Below are 16,970 nucleotides of genomic sequence, written 5' to 3' on the forward strand. Positions count from 1 at the left end.
TGTATGCTTTATCAAAGTCAACCTTGATGAAGCATAAATCTTGTTTGGTGTCATGAGCATGCTCACAGCCTTCCCACAGGCTTCCAAGAGATGGCAACCTTTAATAAAGCCTTCCTATTTTTGGAGAATTCAACTGTCCATCTTAGACTATAGTCTTAAGGCTTTAGCCTTGGCTAGAATCTTGTACCTGCAATTCAACATCGCTAGAGGTCTCTTATTCTTGAGAATGTCCTTCTTGCCCCCTTTAGGGATAAGCTTGGTAACTCCACCATTTAAGTGAGCGGGGAATTGGTGGTTGTGCAGGCTCTCCTATCACATAGCAAGAAGCTTAGGGTCTACAACTTCCCAAGAGCATTATTTGTATATTTAACTTCTTGAAGTGCAATAAAAGTGGGAGAAACAAAATTTTCTCTCAACCACCTAGGCAAAACACCCCCTGTATAAGGATTTGTTAATCCATGCACATTGTGAGGAGGGACATGGGTTTACTTACCATGTTTGCCCTTATTGGCCCTAGGGTCGGGGCTCTTGGTTAAGGCAAAAGGGTCTTTAGCATGGGAAAGCCTCCTTTTATGTTGAAGGAGAGCTAGAGCTTTACCTTTGACAACAACATCTTTCTTAGCACGAGGATGGGCAGGAAGCTCCTCTTCACATTCAACAACATTTGAGAGCATATCATTGCTTTTTAAGACCTCTTCTTCAAAATCTTTGGACTAGCCCTCTTCCATGTCACCCTTGGGCTTGTCAACTTTTGTGTCGTCTATTGATAAATCAATCAAGGCATCAAAAGGTTTGTTGATAGGAATAAGGAATCAACCTTCTTTGTGGGGAGCTCAAGCTTAACCATAGTTTGCTTAGGTAGGTCAGTCTAAGAAGGTGCAGGGGCTTCCTAAGACAGCAGGGGAGGGGTGTGTGTCTTAGACATGCTAATTTGTAGGAGCTTCTGGATTGGCTTTCTTAAGGGGATAGCCTTTAACTATGTGACTCGAGATGCCACACCAAAAACATGAATTGGGCAGATTTTTGTACAGAAGGGCTTGCTCACACATTATGTTGCCCCTTCTATTGAGAAGGAGTAATGTTTCTGGAGATCCTTAGTAAGATCTAACTGGACACATGCTTGAGGATTACCTCTTGGATTGATAAATTGCTCACACTCAATGCTCACAATCTTGCCCAGAGAGCTGCATAGGGCAGCAGCTTGATTACTCAATTAGAATGGCAAATCAAGCAAATTGACCCAGACTGCGAGCTTGGTGGACCTAGGCCTATCTAGGCAAAAAAAAGGAGACCACCTCTCAAGATATAGAGGGGTATTCCTTATGGTCCAAAGACCCTATTGGAGGACCCTAGAACTTGTCTCAAGATGGTCAAATAGGAAAATGAGGTATCGCTTCCTCAAGAAGTGCATGTTGATGACAGTCAATCACTTTTTCACCTAGTTATTCCAAAACCACCCTTCAATAGGGGGACGAGGGCCATGCAAGAATCCTACTAGTGCATGCTCAAAAATATAATCTTCTACATCCTCTAGACCTTCTTTGTCTATGATTGCTGAGACTAGTTTACCTATTTGATGAGGAGTCTCCTTTCCTACAAATGTGTCACCTTTCTCATGAACCATTTGTGGATCTTCATGTGTTCGGTCTCCACCACATTGTGGTTGTTGGGGTCTACTGGTTGTTTGTCATCTTTGGATGATGGTTAACCATCCTTTTTTGTTGGCTCTTCACCATCAGCTTGGTTGCCTTGTCTCTTTTCTTGTAGCTGCGTCGGTCCGAAAGCTGTCCAAAAGCTACAAGAATAGTCTGCCTTTGGGGGATGTCGAGAAGAAGCCCCCTTTTCTTTGTTGTAGAGCACTTGTGTAACTGGAGTGGGACTAAAAATCTTGTATTGCCTGGCTAATAGAAAATGCTATGACATGTTCATGATAACCACTAGGCCTCAATGGCCCCCTACCTGCATATCCACCTCCTTGCCTAGGAAAAGAGGAGGCTCTTCTTGCACCTGTGGAGCCCCATCCTCTACCTCCTCCTTGACTATGGCTCCTCCTTGAGAACCAAAAAGGAATCAGGGAGGTGGTGCCCCCAGTTTGTCGCTTTTACTAGAGATGATCGGAGACAAAAAGTGATATAGATTAGGCCTCTAGTCGAGTCAAGGGAAAGCAAAAAGATCATAGAAATCTAACTTGGATCTTTCCCAACCGAAAGGGACATAGGGAAAATGAAAAGTATCAAGTTGAGGAGTGGTAGTCACATCATCAAAGGCTGGATTGGATCTATACTCTACATGCATGAAGTTTGGGGGAGGAGAGCTGGAGAGGACCGGTTGCCCCGTTTGAGTGATCCTCCATCCGTCACCTCCTCCCCCCACAAGTAGATATGTTGCGTGGTTGCAGTAAAATAAATCGGAGAGATTGGTTGTAATGTAGAGTTGTCTTAGTGCCGACAATTAAGGTATTCTGCTTGATTTCTGCATAATTTAGATTCCATGACATTGTCATTCTTAAAAGGAATCTAGAGTTGTCATAGTGCTGACACGTTTTTCTATTGAGTTTTGCATAATTAGATTCCATTACATTGTCATAAAAGGAATGTTATGGGCATTTGTTGTTCTTTATTATTTTTTTAAACTAGTGATATTGAAATGCTTATTGAGCCTTCGCAAGAATTATGGTATCTTGGATCTCTATCATACCGCTATTCCTATTGAGCGAATGTTCATTCTTTGTAGTTGCAGGTTCTATGGCTAGGTCTGAAGAAGTGACTTACTATAGCTTTTGGAAGAAAAAAAGTTATGAGCATTATTTTGAGAACAAGGGAATGCAAAAAGACTTGGGATTCATCTGCACGATGATTGCTTCAAGTACTTTGGGGAAAATTGTGATGGCTTGGGTCAAGGCACCCCAAAATAAATTCTTAGAAGATCTCTTAGCATTAAGTGAGTTTATCTAAATCTTGATGATGCCAAGGTTTTATGCTAAGAAAGGGAATGGTAGGCTTCTTAGCACTTTCATTGTTCAAGGTGTGCTTTACTTGGTGAGCACAATAGCTAAGGGCTTAGATGAGCTTGTACGCACTCGAAAGGCTATATTCAAGAGCCACTAACTAGAGTACATAAAGATAGCTGTCATCCAGCTATTATTCATGGGCGGTGTACCAACCGCATCTGTAGCTAACAAGTCATGACATAAATGCACAACGGTCACCCTGGCATATCACGAGTGGAGCTCGATATCTCAACACTACTGTGCCAAAGAAAGGGGGGGGAGAGAGAGAGAGAGAGAGAGAGAGAGAGAGAGAGAGAGAGAGAGAGAGAGAGAGAGAGAGAGAGAGAGAGAGAGAGAGAGAGAATGTATATGTGTATGAGTGGCCCACCCCCAACCCAAAGGATAAAACCACATGGTGGGGAGTAAGGCCACCATGCGGAATTAAATGAAAATGTAAACATCTGTAGAATGGAACTTGAGAAAATCTGTAGAATGCACCAGTCGATCGAACACAGAGGAGCTACAAGCAAGCAGGAGGTAGATCAAAATAAAACCTACGGTAAGCTTTAAGAGTCAAATGTAAACTAGGGTAATTTAAGGTCCAAATAAAGACCACAATTGCTTATCGAAGCTTAGACAGAAAAAATGCGCCAAGACATGAGAGAACCAATTGAAACGTACAATTTTTTGATTGTAGTAGCTCTAAGTGGATGATGAGAAGGACAGGATGATGAGAAGGACAAGTGAGGGCACTATGCAGTAGAGCTAAAGACAGCAACTACTATGTGCACAACAAACCATGGAGCTTAAGAGACAACTACTGTGCCATAGCAAAGAGAACCTTAACGTAGGGGTAGTTTTAGAGGGGTTTTTTTGCCACGGCAACAATTACTGGTAATTGGGCTAAAAAAGCCATAGTGTTTCTCAAATTCTTAAATATTAAAGTAGAGTGGACAAATGGGGGCAAAACATCTCACATCACAACTATTGGAAAACATAGAGGCTTTTGTGCATTCTATTGACTTGTCAAGCTCTAAACCTAGTCAATACATAGCAATTTTGCATAAGTTGGTGCATTTCAACTTTCTATATAGTCTTGATTTATTATATTATGACTTATGTTATCAAGTTTTAGAAACACAACTGGATCAAAGCATTGGCTCATTGCATGACAAACAATGATTTACCTTCAAAAAACAAGTGCAGTTGCACTTTCTTATGATGGATATACTACAGGTATAGAAGCACATGGTGCTACATCTTGGTTGGGAGATTCAATACAATGTGCTTCACTGTTTGGTTGCTGTTGCACATTGGCCGGTGGCACTTTTGCTTGGTTGTGTGGTTTGTAGGAAGAAATTGCATTTACTAAATTGGAATGCCACTTGCATGGTTTACTAATGGCTTCAAGAAATGTTTATTGGGTTGCAAAAGTAACAGTTTCATGAGTTTTAGGGAACAGTTGTATGATACTGATTTTGAATCAACAAAAATTGCAAGGAAATTGGTTAGAGGAAGTATGAGGTAACAGTGATATCCATTTATAGCTCGAGTGATTGACACATTGTTTACAAGGAGAGTGCAATTAGAAAAGAATGATGATATCCATTTATGGCTTCAGCAATCGACACGTTGTTAACAAGAAGAGTGCAATTAGAAAAGAGTGCTAATGATTATATGCTAGGAGTTTCCATTTGTATGGATGATAACAATGAACAGAGCAAGGAGATATGCAAAAAACTTGATTTGAGAAATTTGGAATTATAATTGGGTTTGCTTATACTAAGCATAAACATTTGCTAAATATAGCTTTGGAAGGGTGTATGTTTATCAAGGAAAAAGGCTTGCTATTGATTTTAAGCAAGAAAAGTGCTAAGACTTGAAGAAGATGCATCCTTGCAATTGATTCAAAATAACATGCCCCATGAGTCAGCTATTGCAATTGCTAAGAAATACAAAGAAACTCATGAGAGCAAGGCATTTCTTTGTAAAAGATAATGGAACATCTAAAGTACCTTAGGAAAAAATGCAAATAGCAACAAGTTCCTACCAAGCATTTGTCACAAAATATCTAAGGCCAGGTATTGGGTGGTGTTAACCTTGTGGCAACAAGGGCCAAAAGTGTAGTCAAGAGCTAAAGCACAAATGTAACTAGTAGGGATGCCCAGGGTCTTGACTAACACGTGTGCCACCGCAGGTGCCACACTGGTACTCCACAGTTGTGCGTTGAGGTTCGTAAAATTCAACACGCTTGTCACTTGCCAAATAAAGCACAAGTTGTTGTTAGTCTATTGAAACAAGTGGCCTTGAAACCACAAGGCAAAGAAAACATACTCTTTGGTCGTAGCCAAGCTTGGAGACTTGCGCCATAAACACTTGCTGGAGTTCAACCTTCTTTGGACCATCGGGGATGTCAGTAAGGATTGTGACGTCATAGAAGCCCAAGGTGTTCTTTGCTATCATGTAGGAGAGGTTTTTGAGGGTGTACATGACAATACCATCTTCATTGTATTCTTGGATCAAGCGTGTGAGAATGCTCTTATGCTTTGTGATGAATGCTAGTTGCAAAGTGCAAAAGTTCAAAATCAAGGAGATCTATTTTATTTGAATTTCAAAAGTAGAACGTAGCAATGAGACTCACAGCAGCACGATCTTCATCTCGTGGGTCATCAACAATAATTATTTAGTCCACTGCACTCCCCTTGCCATTGACCTTTATTATGACCATGCTTATAGTGCCCATGATAGTAGAAATTGAGCCTTTCTTCATCCTCAAGGTCGAAGATGCGTGAGGAGCGAACTCGGCAATTGATGTCTCATTCACCAATTGGATTGTCCCTTCAAACTCCTTAGCTTTTACCATGTGCACTGTGGCATCTGCGTGCAAGGAGAAGTAGCAACTACCACCCTCTCTTGAACCTTTCTTGCAAGGGACTACGCCCTCAATGCGATAGAAAGATTCTAGGGCCAACATGTCCTTAACCTGATGGACAAAAGCGTGAGATACAATCAGTGAGATTGTCTCACAGTTCTAGCCAGTGAAGTCAGCACACAAGCATGTCTCATACTTAGCATTCTTTGCTTTGAAGGTACTTCACAAGAAGCTTCCCTTTGAAGGCGAACCTATGGCTGATTGCATAAGTGATTATGCTAATGGGAAGCAAGGACAATGCATTGCCGCCTCCTATGAACTGTTTGGCGTGGACACTATTGCTTTATGCTCTATTGTGTTATGATGTTCCCCACCCAAAATTGGCTCATTTGCATCTAGACCTTGCCCCAACTCATTGCATGCAGGTTTTTGGGAAGATGTTGCTTTGCTTACTACAACAATATATGCATGGAGCAAACTATGTCAGAGATGTTGTTTAACATAGGATGTGTGCATTTGTGTGCAAAATTATATTCATTTAGATCATTATTTATTTGGACTGCATGCAATCCTTTTTCACTTATTTAAGGTCCTTTAGGTTTGTTTCTCTGTTGTCTGTATAGCTTGCAAATGCCTACAATTTACAAGTTAACGTGAATTGCATTAACAATAAAACACAATAATAAGCAACCTTATAAGTATTCATAACGATCAAAATAGGAAAACACCTTTGTCATTGCAACAATAGTAATTCACTCACAATTCAAACATTTGCAGAAGCAACACTAAAAAACTAAAAATGTAACAACCAAACTGCACCTCAGCTCAAACGTTTACACAATAATAAACAACCTCATAAGTTACCTTTTTCATTGCAACGATAGCAATTCCCTTACAGTTCAAATGTTTGCAGAAGCAACACTAAAGAACTAAAAACATAACAACCAAACTACAGCTCAACTCAAGCGTTTGCACAAGCAGCATTAAAGAACTAAAAACATAACAACCAGACTCCAACTCTCAATATGAAATAAAAAACAATTACTTCTTAAATTTGTCAGCAAATGAAGATGGCATGTTACGCGATTATTGTTCAGATGCTATGAAAAAGAAATAGATATGCACACTTAAAAATTTGCAAAGTGAAAGGTAGTTGTACTACTTGTCTACAGTTCAAGTGCTACAACGGTACGGCGAGTCAGCAATTAAGAATTGCATGCCAATTGTGGATGCATTTTTGCTAAGAAACATATTGAACACCTAGAATGGCTGATGAAATATGGCACAGCAAGATAGGTGTGCAATGTGGCAAAACATATTGCACAGCAAGATAGGCAGCCAAGTAATGTGGATAGCAGAAGAGAAAGGGTAGAATGTCCAATAACGCTTGCAGAGATGATTGCCACAGCCAAGAAACAATAGGTAAACATGAAAGAATGAAAATTTTGTGACACTTTCATGCTTGCAAATCAGGAGCAACCGTAAACCTATATGGCAACCAACACTTGCCGAATCCTTTGTGGTCAATATTGCTTATCGAAGCAAAATTTGCACACTTCCATGTTTCAAATGAACTAGGACTTAACCATGAGGAGCCTTAGGAGCTCAACGTAAGTGAGTACGTGCAAAACAGGTTTGGACTCAAAGACAATAGAGTATACCTTCAACATACACCTCGCGAGCTGCTTTTTGGAATGCCTTTCGAACAAACGTTTTGCATCCTTATATAGCAGAATTTTTGAGAAGGTTTGATTGTTTCGGAGGCCTACTACCAGTGGATAATAGCAAAGGCGAATTGAAGGTCGATGGACAAGCTTTCACTCCGTTTTTCTAGTCCAACGGAGGAACCGCCGATCGTGCTCGTGGTACTGCCACTGCACATGCATGGCAAAAACAAAGTAATATTTTAACAAGCGATCGTTTAATTGCAAAGGCTACAGTTTCAAATTCTACATACCATTCATCACATATATCTCATCATTGTTGGTTTCAAGAAGAGCTTTCTCGTTAACGCGTTTGACCATTTTTGCAAGCATAGAAAAGCACGAATGTGTATTTAGAAAAGGAATTGGAAACGAAGTAAAGAACATAGAAGATGAATCAACCTCTTTGAAAGGTGTTGGTCCTAGTGTCCACAGACTCTGGGGGACCCTCTCTCCTTTGCATGGAATCACCATATAAAGCACATTCAGCGTTGGATTCCGCAGTAGATTCATGCTCTGCCATAACTGAACGAATCGCAAGACCCAATAACAATTCTAGCAACTCGAGACGCTTCCGTAAACATCCATTTGTATGTGAATAGAGCATGCAACACCCCTCATCAAATCCTACCATGCATGACGAATCTCTGTATCGAAACTGCTACATTGAAGACTGAATTTGCAACGAAGATTTCTTCGAGTTTGTGGGTTTCATCGAATACATTAATAACTCACTCATTCTCTCCGCTGCCAAATTGTTTGTTATCCTTGCAATTTGCAATTTGTGGAGTCGCGTTAAAGATGCTATAGAAGAAATGCCCATAACTATCGCGTATCTTGCTACACGATCCCAAGAACATCGAAGATCCTCTTCCTTTGTTGCAATTCGCAGGTAGTACTACGCGATCGACACAAGGCTGGAACCGCAGGCTACGTTTCCAGTGTGGAATTAGGAACGAGCACTAACCATACACATGGAAAACACATGGCGAGCGATTTCAAAAAACACCTGTCATAATTTTTCGAATCAAGGGCATCCAAGAAAATAATGAAAATTATTTTTGGCATCTAAAAGCGTAAACTTCACCAAGGCCTACTTATCGGAGGGCAAAAAGCATTTAGAACCTGTACAAGAGCAGCACATTAAAACTCAAAGAGTCTAATTGACCAAATACACTGAAAAAATTGCACAAATTAAGCAAGTTCATCCCTTGGGCATGGAACTGCCTACGTCGTACCGCCCTTCTGGAGCCTGGGCCGAGAGCTTGAATCTGTGCATCTCACGCAGCAATGAGCTTTGGGGTGTGCTGCACTGTCATTTCCATCGTTACCATCGGAGCTTCGTATCAACTGGGATAAAGGTCCGCCCTTCCTGTGCATCTATGTTGAACCCCCAGCAGCCCGCTCCCACTAGAACCACTGTGCTGTTTCATGGGAGTTGTTCCTTTCCATCCTCAGGTGGCCTGGATGATGGCGTAGCCAACTTGTTCTCGTCGCCGTGTGAAGCTTGGAGGTGCGTTATGTATCGAATATCTAATTCTTACGACTGCTGCTGCAGTTGATCGTTGCATTATGCTGATTTCTTTTTCTCTCGGCATGCACAACACCAGGCTTTTCAGACGACCTCAAATAGGTCTTATTATGTATCAAACACCAGGGACATGGGTAAGGATACGCAATGCGTTGTTATTGGGCCTCTGGCTCACCTATTGACTGATCTGTGACGCATTTAGCCCTACAGATCATGATTGTCGAAACGTGCTCCAGATTTTGAATGGGCGCAACTGAGATGGTGGAGTGGATTTTAGGTGTGCTTTGGAGGAGGACCAAGGCCTAAACGACCTCGCATTTGGAAAACTCACCAACGGAGGGGTACAGTGAACAAGTCTCAAAAACTTCTCGAACGCGTAAGATATCTAAGCTAGCAAATCTTATGGAGTGATTTCTTGCGATTGTTTGGAGGACAAATGCTCATTTTGTCAATGGCTAAGCAGGTCAGATCACTTTCTAATGTGAAAGAAGAAGTTTACGGGGCTCTAGATGAGTTCATTGCTTGGGAGATTGAGTTTCCAATCATAGCAGTGAAGAAGGCTTTGCATATCCTTAAGTTAGAGAAGGATTGGAAACGAATTATACAGGTTAGCCCTCTTTACCCTTACCCTTCATACCATTTTTATTGGCCTCATGGTGTTTCAGGCTATGACACAGTTTATCTGTACACTTCAAAGAATTTCTGCTGCTGGGTAGCGTGCAGATTTGTAAGTGGATGATTGGCAAAGGCCAAGGGAAAACTTTAGGTACTTATCTTCTACTTTTGGAGGCATTCGATGCGGAGGGGCGCATTGAAGAAGCCCAGGAGCTTTGGCAGAAAGTCTTCACCACCAACATGGAGTGCACCCCTCGGGATTTTTTTTCACAAGTTATTTCCATGTATGACCGCCATAAAATGCACAAGGAGCTTCTTGAGGTATTCCTAAAAGCTTGGGAGTTATCACTAAGGAATCTTGTGGTTTGTAGTGTGGCGTTCAGTTCTTCTGAATCCATTGATTAAAGCAATGAATCTGATTTTTTTTTTGACTGAGTGACATAATTAAGGCTTTTAAGGTGCTTATGTGTTGTGTTTTTAGAGGATGAGTTTGGGCATGTTCCTGGATTCATTTAGATATATGCTTCCACCCTATTAGTGGACATGCAAATTTCACCTTGTGAAGTTTTCATCTATGTTGCAGCCTGCTGATATTGCAATAAATTCTATCTATCTTAGGTCGTGCATGCCCCATTAGCTAGATGGTCTAAGCATTTTTTTGTTTGGATGCTCATTTGGGAGAGACTAAAATGAAATTGTATAGTCTTTACAAAAGCAGCTGTAGCTTGAATGGAGAGAATGTGGACTACTTTTTGACCAGCCTTCTCCTTAGTGCTAGCCTTTGTTACAGCTGAGTTTGCCCTTCACCTCCGACTGCCGACTGAAACTCAGTACAAAGACCTTTGTATAAATGGATGCTAAAATGAAGTCGTCTAGTCTTCACAAGCAGTTTTAGCTTGAATCAAGAGAATGTGCACTACTTTTTGATTAGCCTTCCCCTTTAGTGCTAGCCTCTGTCACAGTTGAGTTTGCCCTTCACCTCTGGAGTGCTGACAGAAACTCAATACAAAGACTTTTGTATAAATGGATGCTCAAGTATGTGTGGGTGTGTGGATTTGTATCTGTGGGAGCATATCTTTATACTATGGTCAACACCCACTGTTGGGAACTGAGGACGTCAGTGGGGATGTCATAGTAGCTACTCCTTGCTATGCATGAGATTGAAGCCACACACAGTGTTGTGATTTTGAAGGACGAGTTTGGGCATGTTCCTGGTTTCATCTAGATATTTGCTTCAAAGGGGGTTCTTGAGTTGGTGTTGGGCAGTATTTGCCGGCTCCCAAATGAGGAGTGCATAGATAGGATAGGAATTATCTTGTCTTAGGGCTGTTTTGGAGGTTATTCTTGTAGCCTCCCTTGGATGTGTAAGCGAAAGCTACAGGTAACAACGTTGGTCAGTCTACTTGGTCAAGCTTACGGGTGTGCTTGCATAGAACCATCTTGAAAAGGTCGGCTTGGTGGTTGGCTTTTGGGCAGCCATGTAGGCGTAGCCCTGTTATTCCTACAACACTGACCTCCAGGATGAGGGCTTGCAGCAGAGTAGTCTCTACTTGTGATTGTATTGCAGTTCAATGTATCAATTTCTAACTTTATAAAGGCTGTCTAGTTGCCGAGGGGTATGCATGAGGAGAGTGGATTGAGTATTATGAGACCTTTGCTCCGGTGCTAAAGTTGACAATACACTTTTCAGTTTTTCTTTAGCAGTATGTAATTGATGGCCAGTTTAGATATCAAAACAGCTGTTTTGACTGGTGTGCAGCAGCCCTGTGGTTTTGTTGTTTAGCAACAAAAGCAAAGGTAGCTTAAGAAAACATCATATGGACTGAAGCAATCACTTTGTGTATGATATTGACTTTACGTCAATTGTACTTGCTCAAGGTCTTTGTGAATACCTGTGTGAAAAGGATCATTGCTCGAAGGAATCTGTATGAGCACTCTAGGCTCTTCAGAACTGGAATGGAGAGGACGATGAGCGTAAGGTGCTAGTCGGATGCATATTGAACTCTTTAATGCCTGGCCGGGAAGATAGCTGGGACTGTTGGAAGTCACTGCCCCACTTGTAAGCCCCCATGGCCATTGAGGCATGGTGACTAGGGTAGGACCAAGGGTAAAGGATGGGTGCATATGCCCTCAGTGGAGACTGCTCCCTTAGGCAGCTATGGTTGTCAAAATACAAGAACTTTAGGCAGTGGATCAGCCCCACGAAGGACAGAGAGGCATGTTGACTAGGGAGGAGCAAGGTTAGAGGATGGCTCTGTATCCCATAGTGGAGGAGGCCTGTCCATAGGCAGTTGGGTCATAAGAGACCCTGGTCACCCCTCCTTTGGTCGCTTTTGACCCCTGTCTCAGTCAGTTTGGTTGAGGGGGTAAGACTGCCTCCCCTGGGCCATGAAAGGGCCCTTTGTGGCATTTCTCCACATCCCACTCATATTAGAATTTAGGGCATCTCATGAGTGAGGGCTTCTATGTGGGTGCCCACCCTGGACAGGAGAAGTATTTTCTCTGAGTTTGGGGCCTGTTTGAGGCTGTATCTGGGGCTGCTTTCCGGCCAGCTGGCTGGGGCTAACCCGGCCACGAAGTTTGGCTAATGCTGGTTGGGTCAGTCGGCTGATCAAGGTCAGGTCAACCAACTGACCTGGGTTGGGTCAACCGAGTCACCGACCTGATCTGGGTCAGCCACTTGGCAGCCCTTGGGTCGGCCATTAGGCAGCCCTATTTATAGGGTCTGCCACCCCCAATGGAGGTGTCCCATTCCACACACACACACACACACACACACACACACACACAGTTTGTGCACAGTTTCTCTGCTGTGACCAGAGCTTCTTGCCACATTTTTTGAGTCACACTCTCTCTTGGGGGGTTTAGCCTTTAGATCTCTAGCATTCTCTTAATTCTCAGCTTCCCGTGGGCTGAAGGTTGCACCAAGCTCTATGCTATTGTAGCACATCTTTGTGTGAAGCAATGGCCATGCTACTACTCAACATGTTTCCAAGGGGCTGAAGCGGGCACCCACGGCGAGGATTAGCTAGGCCCAAGCCTAGTTATAGCTCAAGTTCTACTCTGATGTGAAGTCTTGCAAGACAATTATAGATTAGAAAGGCTAGATTGGGGGAGTTGGCAACTTAGCGTGCTCTCCACCTAGTCGTAGATCTAGTATAAAGGATTATCCTTTGAGCCTAAGGTTAGTGAGTGTTGACCTTGGGTCAACATGATTGCCAACCCGAGTTCCATGCAACTAGGCACCATGATTTCGTCTTCCAGGTACCCAAGCGTCGAGTGTCCGGACAGTCGAGGCAAGCACAAGGTCACACAGGCGGACCAATCAGTGCTAGTGGTTCATAGAGGATTCGAGTAGAAATTAGGAAGTCGGTTCACGAAACCGTCTAGTTTAGAAAGTGTCATAGATTATTTAAGTGAGGAACCCGACGTAGAACGGGTTCGCTCGAGCTATCTAGTTCAGAGAGTATGTGTAGTAGTCCTAGACCTCAATGAGCCGTGCTGCTCTTGAATAGTTGTGCCTTGAGCCGCGGCGAGTCGTTGTGAGGATTGCACCCAACATATTGTTGCATGAGCACTTCTGCAGGTATGGCTGTTTGTAATAGGCTGAGCCCTATTATTATAATACAAGTGTTTGGCTTTTGTTCTCGGTTTACATATATGTTCTCTTGCAATACTACGGTTTCGCCCACAATAGCTCAACCCTGTGATGATATGACGTTCCATTCTTTGCATGTAAGTATTGAGTAGGATTGCCGCTTGCCAAGCATACCATGGAGTGGGAGAGAGGGCATCTTCACCGGGCACCGTGTACACGTCAAGCACCGAGTTTATTGGTGAATCGAGCAGTGAGGAAAAAAGACCGTCAACACTTGGCGATCCTACTGGGAATTGAGCTAGAAAATGAGTACGGAATTGATTGGATTGAGCATAGCAATTGATTAGAAACAACTGCACTATCATTGAGAGCATCAACTTATATTGACAAGCGACGAGCTACAACAGTTGCTTGGTCTAGCATATTACTACAATAGGTATCTTTGAGGACCATTTGACGTATCTTAATATAACAGGTATCTTCGAGGGTGGTTTGACGACCTGCTTGAGGACCGATATTTGGACGAAGCTTGTTTCCAGGCAACTTGCAGAGTCATTCAAACTTTGACCAATGTCTGACACACGCTCGGGGAGTCGCCAAAGGTACGTGGCTAGATGAGAGGACTTTCGAAAGTACAGATCTTTTGTGGGAACTTTCTTTGATGATATGATAGTTTAGTGAAAGGATGAGGCAGAGCATAAGACGCATTTGCTATAGTGTTTGCAAAACTAAGAAAGCATAGGCTGGTCATAAATGCAAAGAAAAGTGTGTTGAGATCCACTTTTTTGGGACACATTCTCTCCAAGAATGGAGTACGTGTGGATCTTGCTAAGGTAGAAGCAATCTGCAGCTGGCCATAGTTGATAATTTGCTTGATGTACGAAGCTTTTTGGGTTTATGCTTGTACTATGGACGGCTCATACATCATTTTGCTGAGATTGCTTTAACTCTTTATGCATTGCAGCAGAAGGGAGTGTCTTTTACATGGGCCAAAGAAGAAATTGCAGCATTTGCAAAGTTGAAAGAAAAGCTTACTTCGGTGCCGGTGTTAATCTTGCTAGATCTTCGAAAAGCTTGTGCTGTTCAGTGTGATGCATGTGGAAAGAACGGCCTTGGTGCAGTTATCATGCAGGATGGATGGTTGTTGCCTATGAGAGTAGAATTTTGCAAGATGTTGAAAGAAATGTGGGGATTTATGAGAAAGAGTTGTTGGTTGTGATTGATGCTCTTTCTACATAGAAACATTATTTACTTAGGGCTGATTTCACTGTGTAGACAGATTACCAGTCCTTGAGATATTTCCTCACTCAGTCTAAGGTGTCAAAGAAGCATATGTGTTGGGCCAATTTTTTATCCATGTTTCACTTCAAGATAGTGCATATTGAGGACAAAAAGAATGTTGTGTGCTAGCGGTATCCATTGCATACCACCATGAGTTAGATGCAATGAGAGATGAATAAGCACATGATGAGGATTTTACAAGGATTTATGATTAGTTGTCTAATGGTCAGCGTCATGAGCATTATACTCTTAGAGATGGCTTTCTTATGAGGCATGTTGAGGCCTAAGGTTTTGATAGAGAGTCATGCTCCACTATATGCAAGGCATAGAGGCAATGATGGCACAGTGAAGGCAGTTGAACGTTTTTTTTATTGGCTAGCTTTGAGATGAGATGTAGAGGCTTTTGTGAAGACATGTATTATTTGTCAGAAGGTCAAGTTTGACCGACGTAAGGCACTTGGATTGATGCATCCGTTGCCTATTCCCGACAGACCGTGAGAGAGCATTGTTATGGGTTTTATTTTTTATCTTTCTAGGATGCCTACAAGGGATGATGGCCTATGGATTGTGATATGCAAGTTCTGTCGGAAAGGTCACCTCCCCATCTGTAAGCCCCCATATGCGGAGAGCATGGGGGAGGTAGACCAGGGGATATTGGGGCTGCCACATGGGCAGCACATGAGCTGCCATGTGGGCAGCACACAGCAAAAGGTGGAGGCTGCCACATGGGCAGCACACAGGCTGCCGTGTGGGCAGCTATCCAGACAGAGCCAATGGGCTAACAAGAAGAGTACCTGGCAAATCGTTGAGCTCCTGATGGTGAAAGCAGTACGGAGCAGACACGTGTACATCAGGGACCTGCAGCAGCCTGATTGCGCAGGGATTTCCAGCAAGGACAGATGGCGCATCCGTACGGAAGGGTACGGGATGCATACGTGGCTGGTATAGGCCTGGCAGGAGGCAAGGATGCTGCAGCAGAAAGGCGCCTGCATGCAGAAAGATGCGGGATAGATGGCGAATGCTATGGGCAGGTGTGAGACCTGCAAAAGGCCCTGGATCTAGGGCACTAGGGCCCTGGCCAGTGGCGCAATGCTACGTGGCAGGTCGGCTCTGCAAATGGCCCTGAAGGGGCCTAGTTTTGTGAGCCCATGGGAAGGGCTGCTGGGTCGACCAATGGACCCCACAATGGGTTGGTTTTTGCAGCAGCTTTTGGGGGCTATAAAAGGAGGACCTCCAGGCCCTTATTCATAATCTTCTGGAGCAGCCTTTCATAAGAAGTTTGGAGCAGCTGTCTTGGGGTCTACATTCAGGAGGACCAAGAGGACCTGTGTGCTGCAGACAAAGCTTGACAGAGGCTGCCTACCTAGGCTGACACGCAGGGCAGCAAGGTTGAGAAGATCATTTTGGACAGAAAGTCTACAGATGCTCGACGGGCTCGAGTCTAGAGATAGCCGGCATATAGTAGGAGGACCTTGTGGTAAGATCAGAGGACCACACCATTGGTGGGACTCTGGATCTATCTCTTTTGTATTTGTGTCCATAGCTTTGGACGGAAATATATTATTTGGTGTCTTCTATATCTGGCTGGTTCATTGTCTATTGATGAGTTTGCACATCTATTCTATGCACATAAGTTTAAGAAGTTTGTGATTCCATACCCCACATGCACACTGTGTGAGCTCATGGGCAATTCTATCAGTCTTCTGCTGTGCGTACCCTCTGTTGGGTCATTTCTAACAAGTTCAACAAGCATGCTCATTTCATTCCGGTGAGGAAAGAGATAACAACGGATCATATGGCAAGATTGTTCATGCAAGTTCAATAAGCAGGCTCATTTCATTCCGGTGAGGAAGAAGATAACAGCGGATCATATGGCAAGATTGCTTATGCAAAACATCTTCAAGTACCATGGTATGCCCAAATTTATTATTAGTGACAGAGATCCGTGTATGGCGAGTTTGTTTTGGAGAGGGCCTTTTGAGAATATGGCCACTACTTTGAAGTTCTCATCTTCTTTTCATTCACAGACAGATGGGTAGTCTGAAGAGGTTAATTCCAATATGCTTGATCTTATGTGCCTGACAATGGGAGTAGTGTTTGCCTTTGGTGGAGTTTGCTTATAACAACACCGTGCATACTTCCATGAGTAAAGCTGCCTTTTGAGATTGTAGAAGGAGGAAGGAAAGCCTTGCCTATTTTGCATACTAAAGATAAGATTTTTGAGGCTGACAAGTATGTCGAGAGCATGGATGTAGCATATTAGAAAGTTAAGCAAGCTCTCCAGAAGACTCAGGTCAAGCAAAAGAAAGTAGCTGATTGTCACTGCTGCGTACCAGAGTTTGCCGAGGGTGATTGGGTTCTTTTGCGTTTTAAAACGGTAA

At 43.0% G+C, this 16,970-nt stretch overlaps 1 protein-coding gene across 1 annotated transcript in view; it reads left to right on the forward strand.

The window, feature by feature from the left end:
• The first annotated feature begins 8,781 nt into the window (after positions 1–8,781).
• LOC147894823 (pentatricopeptide repeat-containing protein At4g21190-like) overlaps positions 8,782–16,970 on the forward strand; it is a 49,827-nt gene continuing 41,638 nt past the window's right edge. Inside the window, exons 1-5 of the mRNA XM_087384745.1 lie at positions 8,782–9,077; positions 9,175–9,229; positions 9,373–9,471; positions 9,559–9,702; positions 9,819–10,031. Coding sequence (XP_087240871.1) covers positions 8,782–9,077; positions 9,175–9,229; positions 9,373–9,471; positions 9,559–9,702; positions 9,819–10,031 — 807 coding nt within the window. The remainder of the gene's footprint in view (positions 9,078–9,174; positions 9,230–9,372; positions 9,472–9,558; positions 9,703–9,818; positions 10,032–16,970) is intronic.

This window comes from Dipteris shenzhenensis, chromosome 14 (assembly GCF_047967505.1).
Source record: "Dipteris shenzhenensis isolate YYH24624 ecotype China chromosome 14, Dip_SZ_1.0, whole genome shotgun sequence".
In the NCBI taxonomy this organism is placed as follows: Eukaryota; Viridiplantae; Streptophyta; class Polypodiopsida; order Gleicheniales; family Dipteridaceae; genus Dipteris; species Dipteris shenzhenensis.